The sequence below is a fragment of the Mangifera indica genome, chromosome 1, assembly GCF_011075055.1.
Source record: "Mangifera indica cultivar Alphonso chromosome 1, CATAS_Mindica_2.1, whole genome shotgun sequence".
Classification (NCBI taxonomy): Eukaryota; Viridiplantae; Streptophyta; class Magnoliopsida; order Sapindales; family Anacardiaceae; genus Mangifera; species Mangifera indica.
This window is the reverse complement of record NC_058137.1, coordinates 174416-196751: the sequence shown is the minus strand read 5'-3', so window position 1 is coordinate 196751 and position 22336 is coordinate 174416. Positions and strand designations below refer to the sequence as shown.

The 22336-nt window shown below is 37.1% G+C and overlaps 5 protein-coding genes across 5 annotated transcripts; 1 reads left to right on the top strand and 4 right to left on the bottom strand.

The window, feature by feature from the left end:
• Window positions 1-1340: 1340 nt before the first annotated feature.
• On the bottom strand, window positions 1341-2566 carry LOC123229574 (UPF0098 protein TC_0109). The gene is made up of 2 exons (XM_044655491.1): window positions 1597-2566; window positions 1341-1501 (listed from the first exon to the last, which is right to left on the bottom strand). The coding sequence occupies exons 1-2, from the start codon at window positions 2020-2022 to the stop codon at window positions 1427-1429; spliced, it is 501 nt and encodes a 166-aa protein (XP_044511426.1). The 5' UTR covers window positions 2023-2566; the 3' UTR covers window positions 1341-1426.
• A 2346-nt stretch (window positions 2567-4912) lies between these two features.
• Window positions 4913-5858, top strand: LOC123223051 (transcription factor bHLH140). The gene has a single exon (XM_044646115.1). The coding sequence runs from the start codon at window positions 5009-5011 to the stop codon at window positions 5525-5527; it is 519 nt and encodes a 172-aa protein (XP_044502050.1). The 5' UTR covers window positions 4913-5008; the 3' UTR covers window positions 5528-5858.
• A 1967-nt stretch (window positions 5859-7825) lies between these two features.
• LOC123223021 (receptor-like protein 34) lies at window positions 7826-11723 on the bottom strand. The gene is given in 3 exon segments (XM_044646077.1): window positions 7826-9050; window positions 9053-9523; window positions 9526-11723. Coding segments are annotated over 3 exon segments (3390 nt in total). The 5' UTR covers window positions 11375-11723; the 3' UTR covers window positions 7826-7980.
• A 364-nt stretch (window positions 11724-12087) lies between these two features.
• On the bottom strand, window positions 12088-15612 carry LOC123222657 (receptor-like protein 33). The gene has a single exon (XM_044645541.1). The coding sequence runs from the start codon at window positions 15610-15612 to the stop codon at window positions 12088-12090; it is 3525 nt and encodes a 1174-aa protein (XP_044501476.1).
• A 2622-nt stretch (window positions 15613-18234) lies between these two features.
• LOC123223013 (receptor-like protein 7) lies at window positions 18235-22202 on the bottom strand. Its single transcript, XM_044646066.1, has one exon. It carries the CDS (start codon window positions 21759-21761, stop codon window positions 18327-18329), a length of 3435 nt encoding a protein of 1144 aa, XP_044502001.1. The 5' UTR covers window positions 21762-22202; the 3' UTR covers window positions 18235-18326.
• Window positions 22203-22336: the final 134 nt, after the last annotated feature.

Sequence of the window (22336 nt, the reverse complement as noted above, 5' to 3'; positions counted from 1 at the left end):
GGTTGAATTTATTATGATCTTTAAGTTAATAGTATTGTTAATGGGTGCAATTAGCAGCCACTAAATTATAAATGATATTTTTTTTCTTATTTGTTTGTCTATATATATATGTCTTGTTGATAGATTTAATAGTAGAATTAAAACTGTATTTTTTTTCTCTGTATCTTGTTCTTAGTTCATTTTTTTGCCTATAAATTATGTGATAAAATTCTTGAGACACTATTTTATTTTGAATTCTCTTCATCTGTCCATATTTGATTACTTTATTCCAACAGTTCATCTTTGTCTCTTCTTTGAACGAGCATGCCACCTGGTCTCATCCTTTATTCCGACTGTTTGTTATTAGTGTTTGCATTCTTCATTCTCTAAAACTAGAAATAAAAAGCAATTTATAGTTAAGTTAAATCTCTAAACAGTTACCAAATGTACTAATAAGATAAATTGAAAGAGGAGGGTTCTAACTTTTGAGAGAATAAACAAAGTGATTTTAATATAGAAGGGAATGGTTAGTTGGTTATTAGGATACGAAATTTGTTGGAAGCGTAGCACTGTAGTGAAGTGGCAAGGTAGACAAGATAAGATAGATTTCTGTTATTAGAACGGTATCGTTTAATGTAAGTTTAATGGGCACATTTTTTTCATTAGATTGTGTTATAATACGATTAGATTTTATGATTGGTTGGTTATTATAAAATTCTTTTACACAAATATTTTTTTAAAATCTAAAGGGATCCCTAATTAAAATGTACTTTAATTCCACAATTTGGTTCGAATTTGAAGCTTCTTCAACAATTTTTCACTATAGTTTTATTTTTTTAACAATAATTGTTTTTTTTTTTCAATGACTTATTTATTCTTATATGTATAATTTATTATTTAAGTTGATTTGAGTTTGATACAATAGATTTAAATCAAACTTTGAATTAATTCTTATTCACTCATCTCAAACCTGTTAAATTTATTAAATCGAATAAAACTCAATTCAAAATTAACTTAAATATAAAAGAGTATATTTAAAATTCCCTTTATATTAATGAGTTGAGGCTTAATTTCAATTAAAAAAAAACAATTTTATTTTTCATCCAATCCAAATTAATTTAAATTTGAAAATTTATATTTGTTAAAATCCATTTGTTTTATATAAAAAAAAAATCAATATTTAGCTCAAACTCAATTTATTCTATATAAGCTTGAATTTGAGTTACATAGCTCATATGGAATCCAAGTTTATGCTCGTATTCGTTGGGTTCAAACGATATCTTCAATGAATCACTTGGTGGCCATGGACGGATATATGAGAATGAAGAACTCAAAAGGCAATTAGAGAAAGCAATCAAGAATGGAAGATTAAATAGGCAAAGGCCAATTTTAGTAAAAGGAGTTGCTTATCATATCAGGCCACATATTGAAAAGATTACAATAATATTCAGAAGTTGGCCGTCAAGACTGCTTCTCCCAACACATGCCCTTCAATTGCATCCGGCAGCTTCTCCTTCGTCACCTGCAACACAAAACCAGCACCATTAGACAGCCATGAACACAGTCAAAGTAACACTAATTGAAATCACATTTACATCATAAACATACACCTCGTACATTGTTACCAAGTTTAATCTCATCATCCAAAGCGTACAGCTTGAACTCTAACCGGTGGCCATGGTTCTGCAACGAGGGTCCGCACCACCCAGGAACCTTCCAATCATTGTTACCTTCTTTGATCCCGGCATAGTCGCCACCCACCTCCTCTTCTTTCCCGGAGAACCCTTCAGGAAGACGGTTCAAAGTTGGTGGTATGTTCACCACAACCCAGTGGGTCCACGGTACAATTGGCCCACATGGATCCGGCGCATCCACGTCCTCTACCACCAGAGCCAGGCTCTTGGTTCCTTGTGGCATGTTGTACCATTCTAGAGGTGGCGATATATTCTTCTTTGCCCCTTGTCCGTCTCCTGTGTACTTTCTTGGCAACCTTCCTTCATTATTTACTTGAGAAGACACCAATCTGAACTCATCACTGGCCATTTCTTACAAATTCAGACACGTTGGACGAATAATGAGATTGTTTTTCTTATAAGGGGGATATGGAGTGACACGTGCTGCGAGAAGATTAGCGTTGTGGAGAGAAGGTGCGAAGGGGTGGGAATACGTGGACAACTGTGGAGCGTTCTAGACAGAAGAAAGGTGAGCAATTGGGTCCAATTGGATTCAGCCTGTAATAATGATGAACTGGGCATAATTGGGCTCTGTGATCACTGCATTGATAAGAAAGTGTCGGTCATCATGGCCGGTGACCGGAGAATCTAATTTCAGTCTTATATATTCTGTAACAGATTTAAAAATAAATTACAAGGAAACAATTAAGAAATGATTAAATTTAAGAAAGCCAATTTATTTTCGGATGTTATATTGATGTTCTAAATATATCAAACTATGCCTTTTTTTTTTTTTTGAAATCAAGGAAGATCAATTGATCTCCTTTGACTGCCTTGGGCTGCCACTGTGTATACTGGTGAAAGGCAGGGAAAGACAAGAAGAAGCTTTTGGCATTTGAAAGAAGAAGTTGAAAAACAATGGAGGGTAAATTACGAGTAATCCTTAGGCGCGGTTCCTATGTCTCGAAATCTTGAAAGATCAATGAGAAGATAAGGCTAACTCAGCTGATTTAAAATCTTTCTAAAAATAATAATACATATCTCATATACAAACATTATCTTAGTTTCATATACAAATAGATTAATTTATTATTATTTGACTAAATAATTTTAAATTAAAGATGAAACAAATAATTAAATTATTTAACTATATATGAGTTTGTGTATTTATAGATATATAATATTACTAGTTTAAAAAAGGGTTATCACATTTTCATGTGCTAATTCGAGTTCACTCCGTAACATTATCACGGTTTGAATTAGAATTAACCTTTATTTGAGCTAGGCTACAAGTCACCTTGTAATTCTTTTTGCATGGAACACGTAAAGGCAAAATGAAAGAATAATTTAAGTACTTGGCAGTCGTTAACCGCTGCAATTTATGTCTGATATTGCTCATATTTGCCAGCTTCAAAAACTTTACGTATTTGTGTGGCCATAACCGCTGATAAGATAAGTTTTAATTTGGTCCCAATCGAACTGAACTTTTACCACCCAGTCAACACTCCTGAAGCTTCCAACTCCACAAGCCTTCCTCCGTTTAGTCATTTCATATATATTTTTTTTTTGAACTCCAAAGTCATATTTCACACTGGAAATAGATAAATTTGTTTGTTACTTAAGTAAATATTGAATATGGATTGGTACAAAGAAAGAAACAGGTCACTGAAATTCAGAAAGAGCTTGGTGATTGTAATAACAGTTGCTACGGTTTCAATATAAAGAGTTAAATTATGTAATTTTGGGTGATTTTACATCAATTTCCAGAGCTATTAGGTAGACTGTCCCAGCGAAACTGTAGACGTTGTAGTTTTATCTTCTTTTGATATGGGTTTTGTTAACTAGTCAAGTCAATACCTTTAATAAAGCAATAAAACCCATCAAGTTATGGGATTTTTATTATAATTTGTGTAGTACGTACACCATGACAGAGTTGAGAAGATTGACTGATGTATGATGAAAGCTGGCCATGGGAAGGTTGGATTTGAGTAGACACAAGTAAAGCAGGTAAATTTTGAGCTCAACAAGTAAGAATAATTAGGGTTCTACCAACCCAACGTAAAAACCGGAGCCACACATGTGCTATTGCTAGCCCTTGTTGTCTCATTTAGTCGAAATGGTTCATCAGTTAACCATGATTGATCAGCAGACAACATCTTCATGTGCGGAGAGAGCATGAAATTAAAGCTATAACACGCCCCAATACGGCTAAAATTGCTCAAGAATCTGGCTTTTTCAAATGATCGATCGTTAAAATTTCTCTTTCTAGCCCTACTTGGAAAGAGAATAAAATATTTTGAACTATATAATAACCTTTTATTGAGATTATTAGTGCCAAAGTCTTTTTTTTAAGAAAATTTAACTTTGGACCCCCATGACAGGGTACGATGTTTAACATATGTTTATCAAAGAGGAACATCTTTGAATCTTTCTCTTCTTAAAAACATATATTCCACATATGGGACATGGCCCCGGGACCCTTTGATCAAGTTTCACCAAAGGCTGTAAATTCGATAGTAATCACATTGAAATTGAAATTTTCTATGCCTTGGAGTTGGATCGATGAACAGTTTATACATACAAACATAGTTCGTTCACGGCCAAAAACAAAATACCACTTTGGACCTCTGAAAATCAAGGTGGGGTTCCAGGGTTGCATGAATTAAGTGGAATATATTTGAATCTTACACGACTTTCCTTCAAAAATCTCTTGAAAAGAAGAGCTGATGATAAGGCCGGCCCTCCTGAGCTTCTTTCTTTTTCTTCTTTATAAATAGTTTTGTGAAAGATCATGAATAGTTACTCATTCAGAAAACAGCGAATAACCTTAGGGGAAAAGGCATCGTTCGTACATTAATTTAGGAGCCCGGCAACGATTTGGTTATTGGATTTAACGCATTTGCAACCATGTTACATGTCATCCACTTCGATTTCAGAGGAAGGAGAAGGACCCCCACCTCTTCCTCCTTTCTCTTCAAAAATCAACCAAACGTACGCAAAAGACAAATCTCTCTCTCTCTCTCTCTCTCTCTTCTCTGCATGTTGCTGTATGTTGCCGACTCGGTTAAGCCGTTAAGGCATTGATCAATGCATTTTGTGGGGTTCCAGCATTAGTGTGAGAAGGAGTATTAAATAAAGTTAATCAGACAGAACACAGTAACAAGCAAAGTTAATTCCTTTTGAGTAGGTTATAGTCTACTTGCTCCCCTACAACACTAGGATAGACATCCGAATCCTGTGCCAGAGATCTCGTCCAGTCCCTTTCAAACTAGTCGACATAGCCACATGTTGCTTTCTCTATATATGTATGTTGAGCACTTAAGTCTGACGCCAGCCAAGCCTCAAGTCCACGAATAATGGACTACTTTTCAAATGATAACCTCAACTCAACTGGGTCATCATCTTCTGTGAGTAGCACCAGCAAGGGGAAGAAGAGGGTTGGAAACAGAAGCAAAGGAGTGATGAAGCTGTCGACTGATCCCCAAAGCGTGGCTGCTAGAGAAAGGAGGCACCGAATCAGTGATCGTTTCAAGATCTTGCAGAGCTTGGTTCCAGGCGGAACTAAGATGGACACAGTGTCGATGCTAGATGAAGCCATTCACTATGTGAAGTTCCTTAAGGCTCAGATATGGCTTCACCAAAACCTTATGAACTTTGTCGATGAAGACCCCTGCAACTTCCTTCCAACTCCTCTCCATTTCCAAGAGGATTTTACTACTTTCAACTCAAACATTACCAACTACTCACCAACTCCAGTAGTGCAACCATCAGTTGTTGTTCCGTCACCGCCACCACAACCACCAGCTTTGGAGGATTTCAATAGCTTCCAAGGTCATGAGGAAACAATGTACTTTGACAACCATATGAAATACTAGTTAGCTTCGAACTTACTCTCTTTCTCTCTCGTTATGACAGTGTAGGTGTCTGTATGGTCGTGTGGTGAGGAGCTAGCGTACATACTTTAAGATAATGGTAAATGATTATAAGTAGTAGGTTTTGTTCTGTGTTTAGGAACAAATATTCTGAAATACGTTATGTATGACTATGGAAACTCCCAACAAATCGTCTTCTTGTAGCTCTAGGTATGGAAAAGAATCTCCTGCGCCGAATAGGTTACATTAGGCTGTTGCTATATATCTTTTACTCTTATTGGAAATTTGTGTGAAAACAGTCCATATTAATCACTTCCACATGAAATTTTGACTATTTCTTCTTTTTTATGCATGAATGTTTATAGTTTGGCCGGAAAGCTGCTCATCAGCTCTTCATCTTCCTTTATGCATTCAGTTTCTTCTTTTATATTCTCTTTTCATCTCGGGAATGTTGGAAGAATGAGGCGTACGTACTTGGCGATCTTCGTTCACCTGCTCTCATTTTTCGTCAGAGTTCACGTTTAAATGTGACAGCCCTTGCCACTAACATTAATTAACATTATATTCCTTTCATGCATATTTGACTTTGTGCACAGAATGATTGATGACGAGTGATATATATATATATATATATATATATATATATATATATATATATATAATATCTCATATTTTTTAGAATATTAAAACAAGATTGATAATTCTCTCGTCACGCCTTGGTTTCCCAAGTCTAAAACTAAAATTTCAACTGTATATCTGAAGCCGAAAATATATGGAACCGGGATGTTACACCTTTCTTTTTTTATTTGAAACAAGAAAAAAACTTGTATATTATTTTCCAGATCCAGAATCTGTAAAACCTGCCAACTCTGTCGTCTTAAAACTCATTTGATTTCCTGAGAGGAAATGTCTTGACCAGAAAAGCACCAGCAGCATGGAAAAGGGTGGAACCATTGATTTTCTGGTGAACTTAATTATATATAGGACTTATACTGGAAAAGAAAAACAAATTGACTGTAAAGCGACATGTGGTTTTGCATTTACCTGATAGTAATGTGTTGGAGATGAACAAGTCAAGTCAACTTTTGATATAACGAAAATTACCGCAATGGAAGTCCTCAAATCATCCCTTTGCTTTATCTTTATAGCCAAAAACGTTGGTCCTTGCTAAGCCCTCAACAATACATTATTCAGTGATGATGCGGTAAAAGCCCAGTAGGCTTCAAGCCCATTTAAACTTTATATGAAACATAAATCTAGGCTAAAGGTGAATTTGAATCAAATTAATTCTAGACAAATTTATTCAAACTTGACTTTAAGCCAATACAATCCGTTCAAGGTTGATCTCAATTGGCTCGATCCATCAACAGTAATACCAAAATAAAAGAAAGAGTTGTTAGAAAAAAAATTAGGAAAGAAAAAGTATCGATAAAATAAGTTTTAATACGACAACGTTAGTAAGGAATCGATCTCAAACTGAGTTCGAGATGGACAAATTGAAATTTATTAAGTTTGAACTCTACTCATTCAAACTAAACAACAATTCAATTCCAACTTGGGTTAAATTGCATCTACCCTTAATCTTGACTTTGTTTAGTCTTTTTCAAAACACATAAAGTTATCTTGTTATTATTGTTTCTTTTACTTTCAATTAACTAAAGATGGATTCTAGCAATTCAATCGAGATCTTTAGCACCGTACAATAATTTACATTAATAATATGTGTAATTTTTTTATGTTCAAAATAAATACAAATTGTAAAAATTGAAGTAAGCTCATTAAGAATCATCAAACCCTAATTTGAAGTTTCATGGTATGCATATAAAAGAAATACAATTGATGATCTTTTATACTTTACACAACATAGACTATAAATTTATCTGCCTAAAGTAGTGTATGTCACACTATCAATAATATTAGCTTACATATGTTTTGTCCTATTTTTGAAATTGACTAACTAAAGGTGGATTTCAACCAAATTTATATTCAATTGAAATGATCTATTACTTTAGTTTGAAATCAACATTAACATCAAAATTTATCTTCTCAATAATTTTTTTTTATTGACCATTCTTCTTTTCTTTTTTTTTTATGGTAATTTTTTTATACTTCAATGATTTTTTTAATAATATCTATTCTTCTCTCTCTTTTGCATTATTATTCATTATTTGAGTGAATTGTAGCTAACTATTTTAAACTTGAAACGAATTCAAAATTGTCTTAAATCCACTTCTCCATTCAAGTTGTATATCAGCCATGTACCTTTTTTTACCAGCCTTGCCTGTTCCACGAAATTCCACATTGAAAACCAGAAGCACCAAAATTGATACACTCCGTTTCATACAACGTGACACAGTTATGTTTTCAGTTTCTGTCGCTATCACCCCTGCTCTAGGGTTGATGCTTTTTGTATTGTATGTACAGAACAAAATACAAAAGAGCAAAAAGATCAAAGCTTAAGTTTTCTCGGAATGTGCCAATGAAGAAGATGAGGATGAAGTTGAAGTAGAAGAAGACATGGGCAGTGGCTGGTAATGACAAATACACTCAGGATTGTGAACAACCCTTTTCCTTGTAACGTCGAGTTTTGAGCAAAACACACAATACCGCCCGCGAAATTCTTCAGTCCCCGTTTCATCGCAATCTTCTTCGTCTTCATCTGCGTTTTCGTCTTCCAAATCTTCCTCTGCTTCGATTATTCTTTGATGAGAAGTCTTGTACATCAACCCAAACATTGGAAGGATCGCCATTAGGACATCGTCAATGATGTGGTCGTCGTACCACTGGTTTACTTTGTCTGAAAATATCAGGGGTGCCACCAATACTGCTGAGCCTATCCCAAATCCAGTTCCAATGACTATGAATACCCAATCAAATTCCTTACTCGAAGCTGGTGCTGATGGCTGTAACTGATTTGAATTTGTTGTGCAATTATCTGTCAAAGGAGGGCCACATAATCCTTCATTACCTTCATAGGAATCTGATGAGAATGTTGCAAATTGATTAGTAACTGGGATTCTTCCTACTAACTGATTATATGAGAGATCCAGGACCGAAAGGAAATACAGGCTTGTAAGCTGAGAAGGGATTGCACCACTCAGTTTGTTCCTTGACAAGTCCAACGATTCCAGCATTCGCAAGTTCCCTAGAGATGACAGTATGGGTCCTGTGAGAGCATTATGTGACATATTGAGAATATAGAGTGATTTGAATCGTCCGATCTCTTCTGGTATTGGCCCTTCAAAATTGTTGCCTGACAAGTCGATGGAGGTGAAAACATTTAAAATCTTCACTAGCTCTATCTCTAGACCTTTGATGGTGAGTTTTACTGTGTCCTGATAGTACAACTGGCTGAGACTCAAGAACTCGAATTGAAGGTGTTTGAGATTTGATTGGGCTTTGTCATCGTCAGCCATCATAGCCTCCCATTTTGTTAAGCATTTTGCCGGAAGTTGTCCTCTAAAATTGTTGGAAGCTAAGTCCACTATCTGAAGCATTGACCAGGAGCCACTAATCTCTGGACAACCAATTTTCCATAAAATTTGTTGGATCGCAGTACCAGGACTCTCAAACTGGAGACATTCTTCAACCAACATGGGAAGATATCATTGATCCGGTTGTTTCCCAGGTCTAAAACCTCCAGGAACGTGCAATTGGCCAGAGATTTTGGAACCTTTCCATCAAGATGATTTTTGTTGACATTTAAAGTTTGTAATCCACAATTTCCTGGAAATGCATCTGGAACAGTGCCTGTGAGTTTGTTTCTCCTCAAATTTAGAACACCAAGACTCTCAATATTTTGGATCAAACATGTTGGTATTGTGCCACTGAAAGAATTGTTTGACAAATCAAGAACTTGAAGGTATGTAGCATTGCATAATGATTCAGGGATAGTTCCCCTGAGGGAATTATTAGACAGGGAAAAGAATATGGTGAATGGGAGTAAATTTCCAATGTCAGTTGTCATGGAAGAAAATTTGTTGCTTGAGTAATCCACATAGATGCATTGATTGGTGGCTTTGGGATATCTGCTTGGAGCTGGTTGAAGTGTAGGTCAAGGACACTGAGATTGGAAAGATTATATGGTTCTTGCAGACCCACCAGGAGATTATGTGAAAGGTTTAGATGGGTGAGACTGCCATTACCTACTTGCCACATCCAGTTTGGTATTTGTCCAGAGATTTGGTTGTCAGAAAGATCTAAATAATATAGGTTTGTTTGGTTCTTTAGGTCAGGAATCATTCTTAGGTGGCAAGAAGCCAACTTCAATGTGCTAATCTTGGGAGGGAAAGAGCTACCACTACTAGCATTCACTACTAAGCTGTTGTATGAAAAGTCAAGCCTAGTGAGATTGCTAAGCTTATGAACCATATCTAGCTGAACAGTGCCATTGAACTTGTTGGAAGAAAGTAAGAGGATATTCAGTTGTTTGAGTTCATAGATGGACATAGGAATATGCCCTTCTAATCTGTTGGCAGATAGATCAAGGATATCCAAAAAGGAGGTGGATGGATTTAAAAATTCAGGAACTTGGCCCTCCAATTGGTTGTTGGATAGCTGAAGCTGCTTCAGCGATGGCCTTGAAAACAGAGATGAGGGGATTCTTCCTTCAAGTGAATTGTTCCCTAAGTCAACATAAGCAAGATACAAAAGCTGTTCCCACTCAGTGGAGGAGATTGCACCACTCAAATGATTTTGAGAGAGATCTAGATAGGAGAGTTTTTTGGACATATGAAGAGGTGGGACTAGACCAGTGAAGTTGTTCCATGACAAGTCCAAATAAACAAGTTGGGTGAGATTAGCCAATGATGTGGGAATTGGTCCAGTGAAATTGCATTTTGCCAGCTCTAATCTCGACAAATTTTTAAGCTCTCCAATGGAATCTGGAAGTGGCCCCGACAAACTTGTTTCTTGGAGAATCAAGATTTGAAGAGAATTATTTGGAGGAAAGTGTGGCAAATATCCCTGAAGTAAATTGTTAAGTGATAAATCAAGAGACTCCAGCGTTGGTAGCTGCAGTATCTTATCTGGTAATGTACCTTGCAGCCCACAATTACTGAGATGCAAGGAGGTCAAATTCGGGAAATTCGCCAAAAAGTCTGGAACTTGGGACGATAGATTGTTCTGATTCAAACGAATTGCTGAGAGTGACTGAAGTTTTCCAAGGGACGAATCTACAGGGCCTGAAAGAAAACAGTTGGACATGCTCAAAATTTGCAGACTGGGCAGTGAAAAGGATAAAGCTTGGCACCATTCATTTCCCTGGGCTGATATGTTTACGCCATCAAGATACAGTTCTCTAATCTCTGTCAAGTTCTGCAGAAACGTGCCCAAGTTTGGATTCTCGAGCTTCAGGACAGAAGATCCTGTGAAGATAAGACTTGACAAATCAAGTATAACCAACTTAGTCATGCTCGAAATCGAACTGGGAATCTGTCCTGCGAAGCCAGCATTAGAAAGATTCAGATAAGTCAAACGCGTGAGATTGGCCAACCTGGATGGAATTTGAGTTGCATCGAACTTGTTGAAAGCCAAATTTAGCCTCTGCAGATATTGAAGGTTGAACAGACCGCTTGCATTCTCAAGTCCACCGGAGATCGATTCATTGCTTAAGTTGAGACTAATAACACGTCCGGCCTCATCACAATCTACACCACTCCAATTACAACAATCTGTGTTCTGATTCCACTGAGACAGATTTACAGATAAGGTAAAATTGAATATGAGATTGTTCTTGAGTTGGAGTAACCATGACTGCTGATTACCCTGACACTGGCCAGACACCAAAACTACACAGATCCCAAATGCTAAAAAGACGATAAAAAAAGGCCATGATGATAGATTTCTCATTGATAACTAAAACCAAAAACACCCATATAACTGAAACTTAAAGGACATACAAATCTTATCTCTTCATCTTATGGCCGGCCAAAACCGTGTCAAGTTTGCCAGGAGACGGCAACCCAGAGTATAAAATGGGAGGTTGGAGAAGAAACAACAATGGAGACTGAAACTTAAAAAAAATAAAATAAAACAATGGAGACTGAAAGAAAACTAAGAGAAGAGACTTGTCAGTCAGCATAGCAGAAGAGTTTTCAAAGTAAACAACGTGTTGTGTTTTTAGTATTATTAGTTGTCCAGTTGTATATTATATTACAAAAAGGTCTCCATGCTCGACTTCATTATTTAATCTATGATGTTATAGACTTTTGTGTTTGGTAGCTCTAGTCTGAAACCTCTTATTTCATAAGAAAATTCAAACCAACCCCTCCCCAGTTTTTCAACATTGGAATATATGGCACCCACCCAGTCAAGGGTTTAGGTCAACAATTAAGAACAGACCCACAAACAAATAATTGATACAATAGGATTTGTGAAGGAAAGTTCTTTTTAGAATTATAGACGAAGTACTTTTTAAACATGTTTGTTTTAGGAGTCACAAGTGTTCGACAAAATTCCTCAACGACAATTGCTCATGATAATTTTAGTTAAATAATTTTGACTTAAAGGTAAACTACACTAACCTTAAATGTTAAAGAAAAGAATAGAATATTTAACCAGCATCAGTGTGCCAATGAAGTGGAAGAAGAAGATATGGGCAGGGAGTGATGAATACATCTAGGATCGTGAATAGTCCTATTCCCTGCAATGTCGAGTTTAGAGCATAACACACAATACCGGCTGTGAGTTTCTTCAGTTACCGTTTCATTGTAATCATCCTCGTCTTCATCTGAGTTTTTGCCTTTGAGATCTTCCTCTGCTTTGATTCTTCTTTGATGAGAAGTCTTGTACAGCAACCCAAACATTGGAAGGATTACCAATCGGAAATCATCAATGATGTGATCGTCATACCACTGGTTTACTTTGTCTGAAAACATCAGGGGTGCAATAACTACTGCTGAACCCATCCCAAATCCAATTCCAATGACTATGAACAACCAATCAAATTCCTTACTTGAAGCTGGTGCTAATGGTTGTGACTGATTTGAACTTCTTGTGCAATTATTTGTCAAAGGAGGGCCACATAATCCTTCATTACCTTCAAAAGAAGATGCTGAAAATGTTTGGAGCTGAGGGCCTGATGGGATTCTGCCCTCAAGGTGATTGTTTGAGAGATTCAGGACTGAGAGGAAACTAAGGCTTGCAAGCTTTATAGGGATCACCCCATCCAGCTGGTTAGCTGAAAGGTCCAAGGACTCCAGTTGTTTTAAGTTCCCTATGGATGATGGGATTGGACCTGTGAGAGCATTACGAGACACGTTGAGAAGGCGGACTGATTTCAATAGTCCTGTCTCTTCTGGCAGTGACCCTCCAAAATTGTTTCCTGACAAGTCAATGGAGGTGAAAACATTTAGGATCTTCACTAGCTCCATCTCCAGACCTTTAATGGTAACGGTTACTGCATCTTGGTAGTAAAAGTAGCCGAATTGCAGGAACGGAAATTGAATGTGTTTGAGCTGTGACTGTTCTTCATCTTCATCAGCCGTCATTGCTTTCCAGGTTGCTAAGCACTTTCCTGGTAGGGTTCCATCAAAGTTGTTGATAGCTAAGTCAAGAATCTGAAGCTTTGACCAGTTGCCTTGTTGATCTGGACAACCAATCGTTCCATAAAATTTGTTGGATCGCAAGACTAGGACACGAAAAGTAGAGATTTCCTTTAACCAGCATGGAAAGTTGTCATTGATGTGGTTGTTTCCAAGGTCTAAAACTTCCAGCATTTTGCATTTGGCCAGAGATTTCGGAATCTTTCCTCCAAGTCGATTTCTGTTGAGATTTAGGGTTTGTAATGCACAATTTTCTGGAAATGCATCCCTAATAGTGCCTGTGAGCTTGTTTCTCCTTAAATTCAGGATACCAAGAGGGTAAGTTCTTTTAATTAAACATGTTGGCATTATGCCATTCAGACTATTGTCTGATAAGTCAAGAACTTTAAGATATGTTGCATTGCATATTGACTCAGGGATAAATCCTGTGAGGCTATTGTTTGAAAGGGAAAAGAATATGGTGGAGGATAGGGATTTACCAATGTTGGCTGGGATGGTAAAATTTAAATCATTGCTGGAGTAATCCACATAAACAACATTTAGTGGTGGGTATGGCATCTTCCCTTGGAGCTGGTTTGAATGTAAGTCAAGGACTTCAAGAAAGTGATTGGAGACAGGAAGAGGTTCCTGAAGAGATACCAGGAGATTATGTGAAAGATTGAGATAGACAAGACCACCATTACCAACTTCCCAAATCCAATTAGGTACTTCCCCAGAAATTTGGTTGTCTGAGAGGTCTAAAATATATAGTTTTGATTGATTCTTCAGATCAGGAATCACTCTCAGGTTGCAAGAAGCCAATCTCAATGTGCTAATATGGGTAAGGAAAGAATAATCACTACCATTCACAACCAAGCGATTGTATGAAAGCTCCAGTTTAGTAAGATGGCGAAGCCCTTGAATTGAGTCCAAATGTATGGTGCCACTGAAGTTGTTGGACGAAAGTACAAGGATTTTAAGATTATGCAGTTTGAAGACCGATATGGGAACTGGCCCTTCTAATCTGTTGCCGCTTAAATCAAGGGTATCCAACAGAGAGCGGTAGGCATCCGGAAAGTCAGGAACTTGGCCTTCAATTTGGTTGTTGGCAAGCTGAAGCTTCTGCAATGATGAGATAGCAAACAGAGACGGCGGAATATTACCATCAAGGGAGTTTAAACTCAAATCAACATAAGTAAGATTCTGAAGCTGTTTCCAACTTGATGGGATCGCACCTATCAACAAATTCCTAGAGAGGTCTAGGTAAGAGAGATTTTTGGTCATGTGAAAAGTTGGGATTGGACCAGTGAACTTGTTAGATGAAAGGTCCAAATAAACTATATGGCTGAGATTACCCATCGAAGTGGGAATAACCCCAGTAAAATTGCAGTTTGATAGCTCTATTCTTGACAAATTTTTGAGATTGGAAATCGAATCTGGTAGTGTCCCCGAGAAATTTGTGAACTTGAGTATGAGGGTCCTAAGAGACTGATTCTGAGGAAAGTTTCGCAAAGAACCTTCAAGTAATCCATTGTATGATATGTCAAGAGTCTCTAGCGTTGGTAACTGGAAGATATCTTCTGGAAATGTTCCACTTAACCCACAAGAACTGAGACGCAGGGAGGTCAAATTCATGAATTCAGCTAAAAAAATTGGAACTTTAGACGATAGATTGTTCTGATCCAAACGGATTACTGAAAGTGACCGAAGTTCTGCAAAGGAAGGGGTGATAGGGCCGGAAAGAAAACAGTTGGACAAGCTCAAGACTTGCAGATTAGACAGTGAAGACGATAGAGCTTTACACCATTCACTTCCATGGGCTGATATGTTTACACCATCAAGATACAGTTCCCTGAGCTGTGTTAAGTTCTGAATAAGCAAGCTCAAATTCGGGATTTTAAGTTTCAATTGAGGGTTCCCTAGTCTCAAGGAAGGAGTACTCTGGGTCGGTATCTCGAGTTTGAAATGAATAGTACTCGAAATCGGATTCTGGAGTTGAAGGGAAGAAGTGCTCAAGTTCAGGGTCTCGACTTCCATGAGAGAAGAGCTTAAATTCTGATTGTCAAGAGAAGATCCATAGTAGGAAAGACAAGACAAATCCAGAGTAACTAACCTTGCCATGTTTGAAATCTCAATAGGAATCTGCCCCGCAAAGCCAGCATTAGAAAGATTCAGATAATTCAACTTTGTGAGGTCGGCCAACCTGGATGGAATTTGAATTGCATGAAACCTATTATAAGCCAGATTTAGGCTCTTCAGATGCTGAAGAGCGTATAGACCAGTTGCCTTGTCAATTCCACCAGAGATTGATTCATTGCTCAAGTTGAGACTAGTAACAAGTCCAGCCTCATCACAACCAACGCCACGCCAATAACAACAGTCTGTGTTTTGATTCCACCGCGGCAAATTTACAGATAAAGCAGGATCGAATACGAGGCTGTTCTTGATTTGGATTAACAACGATCGCTGATCACTCTGACATTGCCCGTAAACTGAAAATACATCGGTGCTGAAGCAGTTTGAAAAGAAGATGATCAAGAAAAACCATGATAGTAGATTTTTCATGGTTTACTATAGCCAAAAACACCCATATAACTGAAACTTGAAGGCCTGAAGAAAATCTTGTTGAAAGTTTTAAGAGGCTGTATGCAACCCCATTGGCCTGATCTATTGGCTTATAACTTAAGGCAATCACAAACTATGTCAAGTTTGGCCGGATTCAGAAACCTAACGTATAGAATGGGAGGTGGACGAAGACGCAGAGATGGAGAGAAATGTCAGAGAATGTGATGGTCAGCTGCTCAAAGTACACAAACGACACAAGGGACCATTTTGGAGGAAAGGAAAATCAAGAAAAACCATGATAGTAGTTTTTTCATGGTTTACCATAGCCAAAAACGCCCATAGAACTGACACTTGAAGGCCTGAAGAAAATCTTGTTGAAAGTTTAAGAGGTTTTATGCAACCCCATTAGCCTGATCTTTTGGCTAATAACTTAAGGAAATCACAAACTATGTCAAGTTTGGCTGGATGCAGAAACCTAACATATAGAATGGGAGGTGGACGAAGACGCAGAGATGGAGAGAAATGTCAGAGAATGTGATGGTCAGCTGCTCAAAGTACACAAACGACGTAAGGGACCATTTTGGAGGAAAGGAAAATCAAACCATCTACTCAGTGACCTTAGGGTGGATTGCAGCTCGAGTTTGAAACAGTAACATGAGAGAAGGAGAAGAATTTGAGTCATTAAAAAGTAAGAATAAGAATCGTTGGTGAGAAGAATTATGACACAGTTTTCAAACCAAATCAGATCTGACTTAATTAAAATCTAGTATTAGAGGTGAGCAAATTATCCGGTAAGAACTGAAATTATCGAATACTCTGTTATTGATTTTGGTTTCTATCCGAAATCAAAGAAAATATTATATGTTCGGATAGTAAATTGAAGGAACCTGCAGGTTCTGGGCTTGGTTTCGGTTTTATGTCCCTAGCAATAAGAATCGACTTGGAACCGACCCAATTCACCCATTTAATAAACTGGTGGGGGTACCAGACCGATTACATTTTTTTAAAATCTATTGCATAGTAAAACCCTATTTGCCTAATTCTTCATTCTTTCTCTCCCAATTAAACTTCCTCGGTTTCTCTTTCAGTCAAACTTTATCTCCTAATCAAATCGCCTGACGAAACCAGCGGTAGAAAGGTTTTGCCTTCTTCAATCTTCAGCAACACAGTTTGCTCTTGATAAGTCCTTTTTTTCCTTCTGACCTTATTTTCACACTTGAACGGGCTCGAGAGATAACTCATGGTTCTTCCTTAATAACTCATGGTTCTTCCTTAATTTCTTGGATTTGAGTTATTACATTTTTCTACAATTTTCTTTTGTCCAGGTTTGCTTCAAAATGTTTCTGCGAATGCTTATAATATTTCAGATTTTGATGTTGTGTTATGCAAGCGATTCTTTATGCAATTATGCCAATATGCTTGTTGAAAGATATATGGGAAACAAACATAAGCTTCTCGAGATGACTAGTAAAATCAAATATAATTGTTGATGATATTTTTTAGTACACCCTTTATGTGTCAATCTGTGAAAGTCCTTTAATTAGTCTCAAGTATTGCCTTGGATTTTTTACATCAATGGTTATCATGGTCCTTCTAAAATCCAAGGCTTTCAAAATAAAGAAAAGAATTATGAGTCACGGTTGTTAGTCTTTACTGACATTGTTGGGAAAGAATAAGGAGCCGTTTAATTTGGATAATGTTTCATTAACAAAATAGAAAGATTACCTTAAATATATATTACTTAGAAGATTACTGAATATAAATGATTACTATGTTTGATAAAATTTGGTAGGTATAAATAATTATTATGTTTGATTAAAGATAATAAAATATTATTAATAAATTATTTTACTTAAATGCCTTTAAATAAAATTATTTTTAAATATTTTTATATTATTTTTCATATTAATTAAAAATAAATTTATTTTTGTCTCAAAAAATTAATAAATAATAATATAATTTTAATAAAATCAAGATTACCTTGGTAATCTTTAAATCTCTAAGGTGAAAGTGGTAATCAGATTATCACTTATATTACTTGTTACGTCAGCATTGATAATAAAAGATTACTGTAATCTTTTATTACTGACAAATCAAACAAGGGAATAAAAAATAGATTATCAAGGTAACCTTAAAAAACTGGAATCAAACGGCCCTTATGTGGTATAAAAGGCAAGAAGGTAACTTTCACTATATTAGAGAAAGAAAACGCAGTAAAAAATTCTCCAAAAAAAGAAGAGACAAAATTATGATAAAATTTGGAAAAACAGATTGCGGGTAAGAATCAGAACTACACCAGAATCTGCAGTGTCAATTTCGACCTAGAATTGACCTTGTAGGTTTCAAGTTCTGGTTTTTGTTTTTAGAACCGACCGGTTTTGGTTCCTAAAATTTTTGCAAGTACCCTTATCTGCTCACCCCTAAAATCTGCCCCTGGGAAAATATTTTGGAATTATAAATAGTTATCAAATTCTACCTTCTTGTCTAATTTACAATTGTACTTCTCTTGGGGGTTTTTTATTATAATTTCAAAATATATGTTTTTTTTAAATATATTTTTAAAAGATGAACCCCCATTGATAGTACTGGCTTATTTGAAATTTATGCAACATAACACAATTATGTCTTCAGGTTCTGTTCTTATAACCACTGCTGATGCTTTCTGTATGTTATGTACAGTTCAAATACAAAAGAAGAAAAGAAGTAAAGAAAGCTCAACTTTTATCAAAATGTTCCAGTGAAGAAGATGAGGATGAAGTGGAAGTAGAAGAAGATATGGGTGGTGATTGATGACAAGTACATTTGGGATCATGAACAACCCTTTTCCTTGTAATGTCAAGTTTAGAGCAAAACACACAATACCGCCCATGAAATTCTTCAGTTTCTGTTTCATCAAAATCATCTTCATCTTCTTCTGATTGTAGGCCTTCAAGATCTTGCTCTGCTTCGATCCTTCTTTGATGAGAAGTCTTGTACATCGCTCCAAACATGGGGAGAATCACCATAAGCAATTTGTCAATTATGTGATCATCGTACCATTGGTTTACCTTGTCTGAAAACATTACAGGTGCAACAACTACCGCTGAGCCTATTCCAAATCCAATTCCAATGACTATGAACTGCCAATCGAAGTTCTTACTTGAAGCCGGTGATGAAGGTAGAAACAGATTTGAATTTGTTGTGCAATTATTTGTCAAAGGAGGGCCACATAATCCTTCATTACCTTCAAAATCAGATGCTGAAAATGTTTGGAGCTGAGTGCCAGATGGGATCCTGCCCACAAGGTGATTGTCTGAGAGATTCAGGACTGAAAGGAAACTAAGGCTTGCAAGCTGTGTAGGGATCTCCCCCTCCAGCTGGTTAGCTGAAAGGTCCAAGGATTCCAGTTGTTGTAAGTTCCCTATGGATAATAGGATTGGACCTGTGAGAGCATTATGAGACAAGTTGAGAAGACGGAGTGATTTCAATAGTCCTGTCTCTTCCGGGATTGACCCTTCGAAGTTGTTGTTTGACAAGTCAATGGAGGTGAATAGAGTTAGGATTTTCACTATCTCCATCTCCAGACCTTTGCTGGTAACTGTTACTGTATCTTGGTAGTACAAGTGGCTGAACTGCAGGAACTGAAATTGAAGGTGGTGGACCTGTGACTGTGCTTCATCTTCATCAGCCATCATTGCTTTCCAGGAGTACTTTACTGGTAGTGTTCCATCAAAGTTGTTGATAGCTAAGTCAATAATCTGAAGGTTTGGCCAGGTGCCATTAATCTCTTGACAACTGATGTTCCCATAAAACTGATTTGATCGCAGAACGAGAACACGCAAGCTGGAAATGTTCTTTAACCAGCATGGGAATATATCATTTATTTGGTTGTTACCAAGGTTTAAAACCTCCAACACCGTGCAATTAGCTAGAGATTTTGGAACCGTTCCCTCTAGAAGATTTCCATTGAGATCTAGCGTTTGTAATGCACAAGTTTCTGGAAATGTATCAAAAACTATTCCAGTGAGGTTGTTTCTCCTCAAATTTAGAACACCAAGAGTCCTGCTGTGTTGAATTAAACATTTTGGTATACTGCCACTGAATCTGTTGTTTGAGAGATCAAGAACTTCAAGAAGTGTGGCATTGCATATTGATTCAGGGATAGGTCCTGAAATCGTATTGTCTGAAAGGGAAAAGAAAATGGTGAAAGTGAGGAAGTTACCAATTTCAGCGGGGATGGAAGAAAACAAATTTTTTGAGTAATCCACATAGATAACATTTGATGGAGGAAGTGGTAACTTTCCTTGTAGCAGGTTGGAGTGCAGGTCAAGAACAATGAGATCAGGAATAATATAAGGTTCTTGGAGACCTACCAAGTTATTATGTGAAAGATTTAGACTGTTGAGATCACTATCACCAACTTCCCAAATCCAGTTAGGTATTTCCCCAGAAATTTGGTTGTCAGAAAGATCTAACTGAAATAGTCTTGATTGGTTCTTTAGATTTGGAAATACATTCAGGTTGCAGGAGGCCAATCTCAATGTGGCAATCTGGGGAAGGAAAGAACCACTGCTACTAGCTTGCACCGTCAAATTGTTGTATGAAAAGTCAAGACTTGCAAGATTGGTAAGCCTTTGAATGTTATCCAGAAATACAGTGCCATTGAGGTTGTTGAAAGAAAGCAAGAGGATATTAAGTTTTCTTAGCTCAAAGATTGACATGGGAATAGGCCCTTCTAAGCTGTTGTCACTCAAATCAAGGGTATCCAACTCAGAGGAGGAGGCATCTGAAAACTCTGGAACTTGGCCACTGAATTGGTTGTTGCCAAGCTGAAGCTTCTGCAATGATGGGATTGCAAACAGAGATGAGGGAATACTACCATTAAGGAAGTTGAACCTCAAGTCAACATAAGACAGATTCTGAAGCTGTTCCCAGTTGGATGGGATCTCATCACTCAATAGATTATGGGAGAGATCTAGGTAAGCAAGATTTTTGGACGTGTAAAAGGAAGGGATTGGACCAGTGAAATTGTTAAATGAAAGGTCCAAATAAACTATTTGGGCGAGAGTAGCCATTGAAGTCGGAATTGGTCCTGTAAAATTGCAACTTGAAAGCTCTATTGTTGACAAATTTTTTAGGTTGGCAATGGAATCTGGTAGTGTCCCAGAGAAACTTGTGAAACTGAGCATCAGCGTCCTAAGAGACAGATTCTGAGGAAACTGTGGTAATGAACCTTGAAGCAACTTGTTGTTTGATAAATCAAGATTCTGTAGTGTTGGTACCCGGAAGACATTTTCCGGAAATGTTCCACTTAGCCCACAGTAACTGAGCCGCAGGGAAGTCAAATTCTTGAATTCTGCTAAAAAACCTAGATCTGTAGGAGAGAGATTATTCTGATCCAAACGGATTACTGAAAGAGACCGAAGTTCTGCAAGGGAATTGCTGATGGGGCCTGAAAGGAAACAGTTGGACAAGCTCAAGACTTGTATATTAGGCAGTGCTGACGATAAAGCTTTGCCCCATTCATTTCCATGGGCTGATATATTTACACCATCCAGGTACAGTTCTCTAATCTCTGTGAAGTTCTGTAGAAACATGCTTAAGTTTGGATTCTCGAGTTTCAAGACAGATGATCCCAAGAAGTTAAGACTTGACAAATCAAGAATAACCAACTTTGTCATGCCTGAAATCGAACTGGGAATCTGTCCTGCGGAGCCAGAATTAGAAAGATTCAGATAAGTCAAGTTTGTGAGATTGACCAACCTGGAAGGAATTAGAATTCCGTTGAATCTATTATAAGCCAAATTTAGGCTCTTCAGATGCTGAAGAGAGAATAAACCAGTCGCATTCTCAATTCCACCGGAGATTGATTCGTTGTTCAAGTTGAGGCTAATTACATGTCCAGCCGCATCACAATCTACACCATTCCAATTACAACAATCTGTGTTTTGATCCCACTGCACCAGATTTACAGATGATGAAGAATTGTACATAAGGCTGTTCTTGAGTTGAAGTAAAAATGACTGCTGACTGCTCTGACATTGTCCAAGAACCAAAACTACATGGCTGAAGCAGCTTGAGAAAAAGGTGATCAGGAAAAACCATGATAGTAGATTTCTCATTGGTACCAAAAACCAAAAACACTCATATGCCTGAAACTTAAAGGACATACAAACCTTGCTGTGACTTTAAGGAGTTGCATACCCATTAATGCGACCTTTCGGCTTATAGCTTCAACTTATGGCCGACGAAAAACTATGTCAAGTTTGGCACGAGAAGGTAACCAAAAGTATAGAACAGAAGGTTGAAGAAGAAGTAACAATGGAGAAAAATTCAAGATAATACTAAGGATGGTCAGCGTATAAGAGTATTTAAAGTAAACCTATATCTATTTTATCACATTTATGTAGTAGTGGTTAGTTGTCGACTTGTTCATTGTATTACAAAGGGCCTCCATGGTCAACTTTATTATTTAATACATGATGTTGCAGACTTTTTTTTGTGTGCGGGAAGCTTCATTTAGAAACCTCTTATTTAATTTTAAAAAAATCACACCAACCGGTTACCAGTTTTTTCAATATTGTATCAAATGATGATTAACAATGAGCGATAGATCTTGGCTCCCAATACAGGTTATTAGGTAAACATCCCATACTTGTTAGGAAGGGAACCTCAAACAGTCAGTAGATATTTTTAAAATTAAACAATTTGAGTTTGAATCCATGCTTTGCTGAAACAAACAGAA

Coding starts and splice junctions, on each gene's coding strand:
- LOC123222657 (XM_044645541.1), bottom strand. CDS start 15,612: ATGAAAAATCTACTATCATGGTTTTTCTTGATCATCTTCTTTTCAAAC.
- LOC123229574 (XM_044655491.1), bottom strand. CDS start 2,022: ATGGCCAGTGATGAGTTCAGATTGGTGTCTTCTCAAGTAAATAATGAA. Junction 1,502..1,596: donor AGATTAAACTTGGTAACAAT/GTACGAGGTGTA, acceptor TTTGTGTTGCAG/GTGACGAAGGAGAAGCTGCC.
- LOC123223013 (XM_044646066.1), bottom strand. CDS start 21,761: ATGTCCTTTAAGTTTCAGGCATATGAGTGTTTTTGGTTTTTGGTACCA.
- LOC123223051 (XM_044646115.1), top strand. CDS start 5,009: ATGGACTACTTTTCAAATGATAACCTCAACTCAACTGGGTCATCATCT.